The sequence below is a fragment of the Dromiciops gliroides genome, chromosome 3, assembly GCF_019393635.1.
Source record: "Dromiciops gliroides isolate mDroGli1 chromosome 3, mDroGli1.pri, whole genome shotgun sequence".
NCBI lineage: Eukaryota > Metazoa > Chordata > Mammalia > Microbiotheria > Microbiotheriidae > Dromiciops > Dromiciops gliroides.
Genome location: NC_057863.1, coordinates 266,245,075 through 266,259,789, shown reverse-complemented (window position 1 = coordinate 266,259,789; position 14,715 = coordinate 266,245,075). Strand labels below are relative to the sequence as shown.

The window sequence follows — 14,715 nt, the reverse complement described above, 5'->3', positions numbered from 1 at the left end:
AATAAGATTTTTTCTTCATTTGTGTTATTTCAAAATGAACAAACATTCATAGAATGCCTCTCATGGAACTAGCACTTTAATAATCAAAGGCACCACAGGAGGACTGGTGATTCATGCTGATGTAGGTAGTACTTTACAATGGACAAAACACTCCTTAAAACAGTTTTGTAAGATAGATGGTAGGTAGTAGAAGTAGTAACATTCCTTATTTAGTGATCAGGAAATGGAGAGGCTAAATGACTTATCCAAAGTTGCAGGGCAGTGCAAAGTCAGATCATACAACTTTAAATACTTCAGCCTCACCCTGATTATTTGGCTGACAAACAAAAGCAGAGTTTGAGAAAAAGTTTACCTGCTGGCACTTAGTGTTTAACGGAATTAATTGTAGGTCCGGGCTATCACCAGTATCTATAAGGTTACTATCTGATAGCTGGAAGTCAAGTTCTGATAAATTCTGGACACAAACTTGAATATATTTCCTGAAACAGAAAAGGAAAAAAATGAGCAAAAAGGAAAACTAAAATGTTCACAAAGTTAAAGACCTTTATATCTGTCTTGCTAAGAAGAACTAAGGATCAAGTAATAACAACATATCATTCATATAAGTTTTACAAAATGCTCTGAGTAAGATAGCACTGGCCAAAAAGATGCTATATTAGTACCTTTTCCTCAATTTTTATGTAATGTAGAACTATGCTAGTAAGAGCCAACTTTTCTAAATAAGATATTTTGGTATCTTCTAAAACAGAACATAAAATATCCTTCCCATTTCCCTGCTTCCTCCACCATACCAACAATTTGTATTATCATACCAAAACCTCACAAGTCAGAGTTAAAAAGTATTCCAATGAACTATACTAGAAGACAAAGTGAATTCTCTTCAAATTTTAAGGATTCACTGAGGAACCAAGATCTCAATTTAATTTTCAAAATGAATAAAATATTTATTAAGTACCTACTGTGTGCAGAGCACTCTATTAGGTACTAGGCAGAGATATAAGGTTTAGCTAAAACTTAGTCCTGACATCAAAGAGCTTATAGTATATTGTGGGGTTATGACAAGGTTATAAGACAAAGTGCTAACATGAGGTCTGTGAGAGAGAGGGTCACTTTCAATTTGCAGACGAGGAAAGGCTTCTGGGAGGGGGGGTTGCATTTGATTTGGACTTTGAGTAAGAATAAGAATTCAAAAAGTGAAGATAGGGAGAGAGGGCATTACTGGCAAAGAAAACAATTTGAACAAAGGCAGGAGACAGAAAGTAGTCTATTTTAAGTTGGGATGGAAGATATGGGAAAAGGCTAGAAAGGTAGGGTGATGGCAGTTATGTAATAAGAAAGAACTATGAAAGGTAAGAAAAAACAAAAATTTCAATATTTATTGTAAAATGGTTAGTATTAAGATCTGTTCTATGGAATTAACAACTTAGATGACTAGGTCTTTGAAGATTTTTTTAAAAAAAAGTTTCTATTTTCATGAGAAGTAGCTTAATGTAACAGAAGGAACCTTGGGCTTAGATTTAGAGGACCTCGATCTGAACTGTGACTTTACCACTAATTGTGTGATACCTTAGACAAATCACGCCACCCTTCTGGCCTTCCGTTTCCTCCATGACCTCCAAGGGTCCTTTAAGCTGTAATTCAAATGAGCATAATAGGCTCCAACACAGGCCAAAAACTCTGATTCAGGTTCGCACAAGTAACCAGGTAGGTGTAGCATATTTTCTTTTGAGTAAAATCAAAGGATACATCTGGCCCTAAAAAGACCAATGTGTGGCCATCACATATTACATAGATATGAGCAGCTATCATTTATTTCTGTATTATTGTACTTACAAAAGTAAAAAACACATGAAAAAGTTAATTGATTGGCCTCATTTGACATATTTTGTAGTTTAGAAAAACTTTTTAGTCCTCTAATATAATAAGGTAAACAGTCCTGGTTTCTAAGGTGATTTGTGTGCACCTTAAGAGATTTAAGATCTCTTCATCAGCTGATAAGGCACAGTTTTAACAGCCTCCGTTAACTCGCTTCATAAAATCTTTCAGGAAGAGCACACAGAAATGTGGTATCTTCTTTTACAGTTCATTACTCTTACCTGAGTTTTCTGTAACTAGGAGTACCTATCATTACCACTTTTCCAAAAAGTGAACAAAAAAAGGTATAAAAGTATGACAACTATAAGAAGGTGATTGTTTGGAATTATAAACTTAATGATGGAATTTTGCCTGAAATAAATATTTGACATATCTAGAATTTTATGTTCAGTTCTGAGCACCATATTTTTATGAGAGACATTTATAAACAAATGTGTCCAGAAGATGGTGGCCACGATGGGAACGGCTGTAGTAGGTAGAAAGAATTAAGAATCAGGGGACATAGATTCAAAGCCCTGGTTTAATCACTTACTACCATTAGTGAGTTACTTCACCTCTCTGGGCCTCAGTTTCCTCATCTGTAAAAAAAAGGGGATTGGACCACATGATCTCAGAGGCCTTTTACTTCTAAATCTTTGAGTCTATGGTTTTTTTTTGTTTTAGATTTAATGGAAGCTTTATTTTACTTTGTTTTTTGCTCAAGAAACAAGGTAAAATGAAGGAATTTTGGGAACGAAAGCATCTATACTAAAGCTTCCAAATTCAAGCAACTGTTGAAATTAAAATACAAAGAAACCAAAATACCTTTTGAAACAAACAAAAATATTGGCTAAGAACTACTTTTCAAATCAATTCCTACAAACACAGGGAAACCTAATATTTTCTGGTATCTTCCTCAACAGTTTCAATGATTAAGATTCTATAAAATTATTCTTCTTTATGATAATTAAAAAAAATAAGGCCCCATTCCTCCCCTCCCTCTTTACTACAATTAAGCCTGGAAAAATAGTGTCTCCACTTCAGACATTTTGGGAAAAGAAATAAATCATTAATATTTAATTACCGTTTTCCGGCTGACAGCAAAGAATGGGTGGCCTTAAAAGGTATATTGAATGTTAATGCAATAATAGTGGAGTAAATTGACCATGGACAATCAATAGACACCTAAAAGGGGGAAAAAATTACATTCATGGTACTCATGTGACTTTAAAAAACATAGCCCCTAGTCTCCAACCCCCTTAGTTTTTATGACTGCAAATACCATCCTTCTGAATGATGGATAAAAGAAGCAAACAAAGCCACCAAAAAAGGGAGCCCACAGTCAGATTCGTATACAAGTAAAATACATAATGAAATTTGCTAAAATAGTCTGTGTCACCAATGAGAATCTGTTGTAGTCACCAAGTAGCAGCAAGATCTCTTACCAATACACAAAAATATGGATTAGTGGTTGTGGATACTTGGTTTCATGGAAAGTACTTATTTTTGTGTCACCAATGGAGAGAGTAACCATAGCTAGTGACTTATGTTTATGTATGGCCAGTGAAAGGGACCTTGTTGCTACTACTACTACTAGGTAACTACAGTAGCCTATTTATTAGCAATCATTGCTTATGAATACATAATACAAAAATAATTTTTAAAAAAATGAGCAGTAGATGACAATCAGAAGTCATTTTGTTAGGCTGGGCCCAAATCACACCAAATCAATCTGAAAATTAGTCTATCATCCAAGTGTTGAGTCTACATGACACCAAACAGCCACACTTATTGAACCCACCAATTATTTTAGAATTTTGGGGCAAAGAGACCATATATGTAAGCTGAGGTCTAAGAGATATGAGAAAATGGGAAGATCTTCTTTAGCCACATTTCCTTCAAGTAACAGAAACCCATTCAGGGAGAAAATTGTCCTGCTGACTACATTTGGTTTGAAACAATTATGTACATTTTATATACTATATATATACATACATACACACAATGTAATATGTAATAGTGTATAAAATATACATTAAAAATCTTAATTCTTATCTTTTTCTTCTATTGCTTTGTTGCCTGCATTTCAGTGTTGGCACTGCTCCAAAGAACCATGACTGCAAATAGCATATTTACATGCATATGGGCAATCCTAGGACAAAAATCATACCCCAGAAAAGGGTTTACTGAATGAAAAAAAAAATGTACACCCTAAGAAATACCACTAACTTATAGGCTGAACTCAGTAATGATAGCTGGCATGTGTTCAGATCTAGAAACTTCAGACTTGTACTATGTTAAGAAGACTCTACATTGAATCAAACATCATTCCCAATTTTAGGGATTACCTAGGGCTGGAAGAGACCTCAGAGGCCGTTAACTAATCTGACCCTCTTATTTTACTGATGAAGAAATTGAGGCCCAGGGAGGTTAAGTGACTTGCCTAAGGTCACACAGGTAGTATCAGAGGCCAGATTTGAACCTATGTTCTCTAACTCCTGAGTCAGTGATCAAAATGTGCTTGACCAAATAGTTAATAATAAGTATCAAGGAAAAATTATGTCCTGATGTAGATTCCTTCATCACCTTTGAGTTTTCAACAGACAAAACTAAAACATACAAGATAATATCTGTCTGTCAGTTCAATATTAGTATAGAAAGGCCACTGTCACGCAAATTACTTGAAAGTGATAGTTCTGATTAGGCATAAATTGAATCCTTTGCAAATGTTATTCCTCTTTTTTTTTTTTTTTGGTTTTGCGGGGCAATGGGGGTTAAGTGACTTGCCCAGGGTCACACAGCTAGTAAGTGTCAAGCATCTGAGGCGGGATTTGAACTCAGGTCCTCCTGAATCCAGGGCCAGTGCTCTATCCACTGCACCACCTAGCTGCCCGCAAATGTTATTCCTCTTGCAGAACTGCTTCCCCCTGAGTTTGTACTCATTTTGTCTCTGGCAAGTGGGTTCTCAATGTATTCCCTTGACTAAAGGTTGGAGAGTAACAGAAATAAGTGGAAAAACTCATTCAATGTTGATGGTATCAATAAAGCCTCTGTATCTTTGACTTTTATTGAAGTAATCTTTTGGACTTTGAGTACTTACGCAATTTAATTGCTTAATGGGAACGGTAATCATTTTAATTTCTAATGTTTTCAGTACTGTAACATATTTAAATATAAAAAAATATATGCTAAAACCCCCCCACACATCTTACTTTTTGGTCTAGAGTAACCATGCAGTTGGTAGCTTTCTGTTTCTCCTTATTTTTCCTATGAGGTTCTTTATTCCCTTGTTTGTCACTGTCTCCTGAAGTTGTTGGTACGGAAGGTAAAGAAAGAACCTCCAATTCAAATTCAATCATGTGATATGCAGGAGCCATTGGCAAACTGACGCTGGTGACTTTCTCTGAGGACTGAATCATGAGTGATGCTTCTGAAGATTTCTCTAAAATGACACAAAATGCAGTTTCAAAATCATTCCTCTTCCTTAATTTCTTTTTTCTCATATTATCAGACAATGCAGTAGGGATACAACTCATGTTCAAGACAACATCTATTTCTAGGGGAAGTAAAGTCTGTACAGGAGGATCAAGGAAAAAGTGCAAATGGAGGCAGGAGGATGAGAGGCAAATACCACGTTAAACAAACAAACAGACAGACAAACAAATGGGTGGCATGGAAAAGAAACAGACCTATGTCCTGGTCTGAGTTTGGCAGTAATTAGCTGTGAAATGGGGAGCGCATCATCTTCCTGTCTTAGGCATCTGTTTCTATCATGCCATGACAGAGTCAAGAGAATCAAATAAGAATGTCTGAGAGAATTTTGTTAAGTCAAAAGGTGCTACATAATCACAAAGTGGCATTCTTAGTTTTCCCAACCTTAATAAGAAAGGTGACATGTAAGAAAGAATTTTCAAGGTGTCCACTCAGCCCCTGGGGACCACTGGCAGTGATTCCCTAGCTATTTCATATACCACTCTGATGCAACAAAATTACACTCTACCAGCAAACAGCAAATAAATGCTTTTCTTCTTCTCTCTCTCAATCCCCTTTGAAGTATACAATAACTAGAGATCTTTTCAGTATATTTACTTTGTGAGCATATTTTCATATATGACATAGGCTATAAAGGCTGGTTTTGTAACTTTTTGTAGGTATTTTTGGGGGGGTTAGCTAAACAAATAGATATATATTGTACCATTCTAGTATATGGAATAATGTATGGAGGCTATAAAACATAGGATAACCTATCTTGATCTGGTTAATAAACAGATAAATAAATGTTGCAGATAATAAATCTGCAGTACAAGACCGCAATCCACAATCATTTGATGGGAATGAGAAGATAAAATAATATTACATGTCTTAAACAACAACTAGAAGATAGTTGTGCTGTTTTCTTTAAAGTGGAAATCACTACATTACACTGGTCTATGATGTGGCTGTTGAATGCTTACCTCTGGTGTTAGAATAGATTATTGCTCTGTTTTCTGCATGGAATAGAATAAGCATTGCATCTGCATTGCTGAGCTGTAGACTGTCCCCATTTTTTATTGTATAATAGCCAGTAGTGACAGTAAACTTGACTTTTTGAGGAATACCAGCCAAAAGGCTATCTGGAAAGAAAAAAAAAACCCACAAAACAAAATCCAATCATTGTATCAGTTTGAATTTAATCTGTCCCTATATTTAGTCCATACCTTTAAAATGAGATTTCTATGAAAAGGAATACGCTGGGTAACAACACTGATTATAGGCTACACTAATTTTTATGCAAAACAGATCTGATGAGAAAAAGAAGGCCTATTTTTACAGAGCCATATTTATTTCTGGATTAAAACATAAGCAAATTAGCAAGTATTAATTTCCTAAGTAGCAATACATTTAATTCACACATTTCTCTTCTTTCAGCCCTCCCTCCTCCCATCTCTGTGAAAGGGAGCGAGGAGGATTAGGCAGTCAATGAATATAAGCATCTGACAGCTGGTACCATCTTTTACTTAGAATGGAAAAACCCTGAAGTAAAGGGTTTTGCTGGAGACTGAGAAGATGAAATTACTGGTTTATGTAAGCCAACAACTTCCTATGAAAAAGAAACTGAGAGGAAAGGAAAGGAATGGGAATATAAAAAAAGTTGAATATGAAACTGAAGATCTATTATAATACAACTTGCTACTGCTTTTAAATATATAGTTATCATATAAATTTCATTCCCCCCCCTTTTATCTTCCTGGCCTCACCCCACTGTAGAGATGGCTACCATTAGACACAAATAGTTACATATATGTAAAATTACTCAATACATGTATCAGTTCTTTCTCTGAGATCAGAATAGCATTGGGGAGCTTCTGCTTCAGAGAAAGCAGAAGACATTCAGTGGAAAGTAGGGTAAAAGGCATCTGAGCAGGGGCAAAAGAGAGATTATTTACTAACAGTGGTTTGTACTAACAACTTGGTATGATCTCTAGAATCATTCCAGTCTCTTGACTGGATGGGACTTTAGAGATCATCTCATTCAATCTCTGTTTCACACAAGAGGAAACTGAAGCTCAGAGGAAGCATAATACATACAAGGCCACATAAACTACTTATTGACATATATCATATTTCAACCTAGACCTCTTAACTCCTAAGTCCAACACCACAACATTGACAGGTTCTCTCTGAAATCAGCCTGGTGCTGACCGCAGATCCTGAAATACAGCCCTTGGTCTACTTAAGCATAAAAAAGAAGAAAACATTTCCAAAAGAGTAATAAGCTGAGAAAGTGACTGATGTCCTTTAAAAGTTTTAAGGAACTTCTGCAGATTAAAAGTAGAGGGAAAAAAGGGGGATGGCTAAGAAAATTACATAGGAAAAACAGTTTTGATTTTTAATTTAAAATGAGAGAAATTAACAAAGGAAGAAATGTAAATAATTACAATATATTTTTCTCCACCTGTGTGGAATATGTTGATCAGTGGTAGAGAAAAGAAGTTTGCAGAAAGTCTAGCATGAAACTGAATTAAGGCAGGTTATCCCTGGAGTACTTAAAGATGAAACTAAAAGGAAGACAAAAGAAACAAAGACAATTAAAGAAACTGGACTGGAAAAAGTTGGGTCACAGAGGATATCTTGGTGGTATCAATCTGGAAGGGGCCGAGGGATAAATTCTTATACCTGACAAAAGTATAGATACGAAATAATTGGGGAAAAAAGTCACAGTATCACTAATTTTTTAAAAAGGGCTATTGGGAAGTTACTTAATCACCAACCCTTTCCTCTTTTTACACATTTGTGAACATGATACATATGGCAAGTAACTTTGATGAAGAGAGGTAGTGTGACACAGTAGAAAGGGAAATGGCTCTAGTGACAGAATATCTGGGTTCAAGTCTCGCCTTTGTCACATACTGCCCACATGACCATGGGCAGGTCATTTAACCTCTCAGTTTCCTAGGCAACTCTATAAGTCCATACAATTTACAACCTTCATCAGTAGAGGGAGTTTCCTATGCCAATGAAATCACAGAATCAGCCCCTATCTCTAATCCTGATGAAAATATGAGAAGAGAACATATAGACTTTAGAAATAATATTCTGTAACAGATGTCTTCACTGTCACACTATTTAAAATGAAGAGAAAAAAAAAATCCCACTAATTGATCATCTATAAAAAACTGTTGACTTAAAACAAAACGTAACCTAAAGGTTCTTCTATGACAAGGGGATTCTTGTGTATATATTAAAATCATATGAGATAAGCAAATTAAGAGATCACAGAATAGTTTACCTGTTAGATTTATGGACAGAGGAAGAATTTAGGACCAAAGAAGATACAGAGAACAATACAAAATAGATAATTTTGATTATATAAAATTAAAAAGTTTTTGGACAAACAAAACTAATGTAACTAAGATTATAAGGAAAGCAGAAAACTGGGAAAGAATTTTTGAAATAAGTATCTCTGATAAAGGGCTCATTTTTCTTTTTTCTTTTTAGTGAGACAATTGGGGTTAAGTGACTTGCCCAGGGTCACACAGCTAGTAAGTGTTAAGTGTCTGAGGCTGGATTTGAATTCAGGTCCTCCTGACTCCAGGGCCGGTACTCTATCCACTGTGCCACCTGAGTCAAATTTATAAAAATACAAATCATTCCCCAATTGATAAACGGTCAAAGGAGATGAACAGGCAGTTTTCAGACAAAGAAATCAAAGCTATCTATAATCATATGAAAAAATGCTCTAGATCACTACTGATCAGAGAAATGCAAATTAAAACAACTCTGAGGTATTACCTCACACCTATCAGAGTGGTAAATATAACAAAAAAGGGAAATATAGGATACTGGAGGGGATATGGGAAAACTGGGACACTAATCCACTGTTGGTAGAGTTGTAAACGGGATCCATCCATTCTGGAGCTCAATTTGGAACTATGCCCAAAGGGCTATAGAACAGTGCATACCCTTTGATCCAGCAACACCACTGCTAGGTTTATATCCCAAAGACATCCCCAAAAAGAGAAAAAGACCTACTTCTACAAAAATATTTATAGCAGCTCTTTTTGTGGTGGCCAAGAATTGGAAATCAAAGGAATGCTCATTAATTGGGGAATGGCTAAACAAACTGTGGGTATATGGTGATAGAGTATTATTGTACTATAAGAAATGACAAGCAGGATGACTTCAGAAAGGTCTGGAAAGACATGTATGAAGTGATATATAGTGAAGTGAGCAGAACCAAGAGAACATTGTGTACAGAGACAGCGATTTTATTTGATGAAGAACTGTGAAATGACTTGACATTCTCAACAATACAATGATCCAAGACAAAAAACAGGCTGAATTTCATTTGGCAAACTGTACAATGTGGTTAATGATACCAAACTTCTTGAAATGATGTCACATTTTTTTAACACCAATGCTTTTCTAATGATGTCTGTGTGACATCATGCAGATGATACTGCTATATGGAATACTACAATCTCCAAAGAATAAAAACTGCATATTATTTTTTATTTGTTTGTTTTTTTTTAGTGAGGCAATTGGGGTTAAGTGACTTGCCCAGGGTCACACAGCTAGTAAGTGTTAAGTGTCCAAGGCCGGATTTGAACTCAGGTACTCCTGACTCCAGGGCCGGTGCTTTATCCACTGCGCCACCTAGCTGCCCCATAAAACTGCATATTATTCAAAGGACAACTTAGAGATGTATAGTGGGAATAAATATGTTGTAGCATCTTACCAATGACAACTTAAATTTAAGCAGCAGTATAAATTAGGACCAGAAAGAGAAATGGTTTGGTTATATAGGAGAAATAAAAAGCTTGAACACTGCAATAATACGCACACAATAACATGATACAGGAGATTCCCAGTATTTGGGGTATAAACTCTTTGGAGGATTTATGGGATGTCATGGGATGAAAAGGTATCGATGAATTGTAATTTCTCTTTTGGTTTAAATATTTATTGAGTTGATATAACTTGTTTCATTACAGTGCTATGGATACACCTTTTTTTTTTTTTTGTAGGGCAATGAGGGTTAAGTCTACATTTCAATTAGAGAGCACCAGCTATATCTATAACAGTCACTAATGGAGATAAGGAAATAATTTAAGCATTTTCATTGTAAAGAAGGAGAATACACAAATCTATTTACTGTCCTTCCCCTGGACACTGACTAGCATAGTCTTTGGCTATAAGATGCATATCATTTATGTAGGCAGACATGTAGGCATGCCTTTATATACGTGTGTGTACCATGCATAATACACATACTCACATGCAGTTTTTATCAATCACTGCCATTACCATTTATAGGAAATGCAGTTCAGCAAGATAGGAAAGACATTTAGGGGGCAGCTAGATGGCACAGTGTCCTGGAGTCAGGAGGACCCGAGTTCAAATCCGACCTCAGACACTTGACACTTACTAGCTGTATGACCCTGGGCAAGTCACTTAACCCCCACTGCCCCCCCACCCCCCCAAAAAAAGGAAGAAAAAAGAAAGGAGAGACATTTAGTTTCCTGGTCAACCCATGCTTCAAACTATTCAAGCTATACTGTCAAATGCATAAAGGCAAGAGAAAAAAACCAGGAAACTCCAAAGATCAAAAAAATACATTTTAGGTTTCTTTTATAACTATCTCCCTTCTTTCACCTCATCTCCATGCTAAAAATTATTAGATATCTAAGTATTCTTACCAGTCAATGGTTCCACCTTTAGCTGAGGGTCCTGAGAGTAGACATCATACTGCACTATGGGATAAATATGAGGAAGAACAAATTGCACTTGGCCCACTGAGGTGCACATCTGCCTGAGAGTATATGTTCCAGGTTCTTTAGCCTAAAGTAGAAATGATGCATGATTTGAGAAGCTGTAACAATTTCTAAATTATGACTTTAATAATTTTTATGTGTGTGCATTTGTGAACGCATACAGACACACAGATGCACACACAGATTCTGAGTTGGAAGGTACCCCTGATGTCATCTAGTCCAACCCATTCCTGAACAAGAATCTCTGGATATGTATCTTTTAAGTAGTCACGTAACCTTTCTTAAAGACTTCAAAGGGAGGGGGAACTTACTGAGGCAACCTATAAACTTTAGGACATTAGAATGTTTTTCCTTACATAGAGACTCAATCTGCCTCTCTTCAATTTCTCATTACTTATTATTTTGTCCTTTGGGGTCAAGTAGAATATAAGAATAATCCTCCTTCCATGAGACAGCTTTATTGAAGGCAATTATCAAGTTCCATGCAAATCTTTTCTTCTCCAGGTCAATAATTCCTAGTTTCTTTTCTTCCTTTTTTTTTTTGGGGGGGGGGGGCAATGAGGGTTGAATGGCTTGTCCAGGGTCACACAGCTAGTAAGTGTCAAGTGTCTGACGCTGGATTTGAACTCAGGTCCTCTTGAATCCAGGGCTGATACTCTATCCACTGAGCCACCTAGCTGCCCCCAATAATTCCTATTTCCTTGAGTAATATTAGATCACAGATTTAGAGCCCAGAGTGACCAGAATCCAAATCTCTTATAGATGAGGAAACTGAGTCCCAAAGAGGTTAAATGACCTTCCAAAGGTCACATAAGTATCCAGTGGCACAGCCAGAATTTTTGGATGTCAGCCCCATTACCAGCCTGTTTGTCCTCCTAAACAAGAGCACTTATATGCAGGCAAGCATTTAGATAGTGCTTTACAGTTAATAAAGTACATTCTTCAAAACAACTCTGTAAACTAGGTAATACTATTTTAATTCTTCTTAGAGTTTAGGAAATTGTGGCTCATTAGCTTAGAAAGTTAAACAATGCCCATGAGCACATAGCTAATAAATCTTGATCCAAAACTGTAATCCTGGTATTCTGACTCCAACTCTAGTGCTCCATGGTGACTGAGAATGCCTTAGATTTAAGGTAATCTGAGCAGATTTTACTGTGTATTCGGATTTTAGGATTTCAGGAATTCCATTTTTAATTTATAAACATTTATAATGGATTTATTCTTGGAGAACATAAAGAAACATTCAGTAATAATATTCAAAACCTACTTTAAAACTGGAAAGCAAATTGAGACTCAATGAGTCAAAGAAATACATGGGTACACAACATCTGTTAAGTAGTAGGTGTTCAACAAATGTTCATTGATTGATTGATTTCTGAATGGTTTCTCTGACAACCAATACGGTATTTTTTTGTACCTATGTTACCAAAACACTAATTTCCCCCTTTTTAGAAAATGTAACATCATACTGGTTTTTGTATTTCACCTAAGTGTTGTTATCACATATTAAATCGAATAAGAGATATTTAATTTAAAAAAAATTAGTAACATTCTTGGAATAACTGGAAGACCCCTTAACGAGCAGGAAAAGCAAGGTTGGGCAATCCTGAGTGGTTGCATGGCGTAATGCAAAGAACATGAGATCTGGAGGATTGGTTTTCAATATTCAGGCTCTGCCATCCGACACCTATGAGGTGAGTGTCCTGGATCTACATTTTCCCATCTGTAAAATGAAGGGATTGGGCCTCTAGAATCCTAACTTAAAATTTAAATCTCAAGTCCCATCCCGTTCTAAAATCTACAGTTTATGTATACACATATAAATATCTCCATATAATAATAATTATTATTTTTTTGGGCAGGGCAATGGGGGTTAAGTGACTTGCCCAGGGTCACACAGCTAGTAAGTGTCAAGTGTCTGAGGCCGGATTTGAACTCAGGTACTCCTGAATCTAGGGTCAGTGCTTTATCCACTGTGCCACCTAGCTGCCCCTCCATATAATTCTTGACTCAGAGCAACCTTGATATATTACTACATTGCAATACAATGGGTAACTAAGACAGTTGTCAAAATCTCCAATCTGGCTGACAAATAATAGAAATCTTTTAGGATAAATGGCACTTATGAATAAATACAATCTAAAAGGACAAAACCAAAATGCCAGCAGCATTAGCCCTTTATTTTTCAATTGTTTCTGTGTTTGGTGTAGGGAGCTTTTGATAAGGAAACTAATTCTAATGATGTAGATCAGCACCTGCTCTGCAGGGTATATTAGAGTGACCTAGGGCATGGAGAAGTCAAGTAATCTGCCCAGAGTCAGTCGGTATATATTAGAAACAGGATTTAAACCCAGGTCTTCCTAATTCCCAAGGTGAGCAACTTTCTCCATTAGGCCATGCTGCCTCTCAGCAACCCTGTATTAGCAGTATTAAATTCAACTTACCAATTTAAATACATACCTGAGTTCTGAATATTATTTTATTGACCCCTGGGTCCAGAGTTACATTGCTACATTTTAATATGTGTGCCCCATCCTCTAGAGTCACACCTGAAGGAATTTCCAGAGAGGAGCTGCTTTCTTGCCTTCGTAGTAACATGTGAACATTTTTACAAATGATCCCAGTTGTGTTCAAGGAATTATCTGAGGGGCTCCTCTCATACATCTCGTATAATTCCAGTGCAGGTGAATTACTTCGGGAGAAAGGAACACTTGAATTCTCATTTGGAAAACTGATGATGCCATTGGATGTCTTGTGCTTGGTAAGCCACTCAGCAGTCTTACGGTAGCTGTTTTTCTCAATGCTGAAGTGAACACTGATGGCAATCTGTTCTACTTGGACTGAGACAGGCATTTGGCTTAACAAGGTAATCTCAATAGACAAAGTTCCTCCCACGTGGACAAGAGCATTTGAAGGATCAAAGTGGAGATGCTTTAGTTGTGCGAAGGAATGCATAGACAGTACTACTTTGAGACCTGAAAATTATATATATAAAAATAATGTTTTTAGAGACAGTGATAATGCAGTCTCTGTCAGAAGCTAGAGCCCCACTAAAGTCAAAGCAATATTCTCAATGAAATGAGTGTAGATTCCAGTCCAACCTCATACTCCAGAATGTATTTTTGTCTTTTTATGCCCAGCACCTACCAAAGTTCTTGGTAAACAGCAAGTACTTAATAAATGTTCATTGATAGTTTAAAGCTGAACAGAAGTATGGCATCAGCTACTTGTAATCATGTACCTGGAAGACAATATGGCTTTTGAGCTATCCTCTGTCAAATATTAACATAAATACAGGTTAATTAATCTTCTTCCCTCAAATTCATTCATACACAAACTCAGAACTAGTTTCAGGCAGTGCTGGAAAAACTAGCAAGTCTCTGTCATAACTAAGAAATTTATATAACCGTGCAGGAAATTACAAAGCTAGAGGATAAAAATAGAAGCGAAGATTTCCCCATTTTGATTTCAGCAATAGTTTTGTGTTCCTCAGGTTTCAAGGAGCTAAACTGCTTCTCCATGGCCTTTTTTCCACTCACAACACTGAGTGTCATTTTTATGATTGCCTGATTTCATGAAGAAAACTCTAGTCATATGGATCCAA

General features: G+C 36.3%; 1 protein-coding gene across 4 annotated transcripts in view; it reads right to left on the bottom strand.

Moving 5' to 3' along the window:
• Nucleotides 1-14,715, bottom strand: part of TRAPPC10 (trafficking protein particle complex subunit 10) — a 106,925-nt gene that overhangs the window by 20,682 nt on the left and 71,528 nt on the right. For 3 of the 4 annotated variants that reach the window (XM_043994621.1, XM_043994623.1, XM_043994624.1), the window contains exons 14-19: nt 13,572-14,086; nt 11,034-11,175; nt 6,309-6,467; nt 5,067-5,296; nt 2,939-3,039; nt 353-479 (exon numbers count right to left, since the gene is read on the bottom strand). In XM_043994621.1, coding sequence (XP_043850556.1) covers nt 353-479; nt 2,939-3,039; nt 5,067-5,296; nt 6,309-6,467; nt 11,034-11,175; nt 13,572-14,086 — 1,274 coding nt within the window. The remainder of the gene's footprint in view (nt 1-352; nt 480-2,938; nt 3,040-5,066; nt 5,297-6,308; nt 6,468-11,033; nt 11,176-13,571; nt 14,087-14,715) is intronic. The other variant, XM_043994622.1, reaches the window with a different exon arrangement.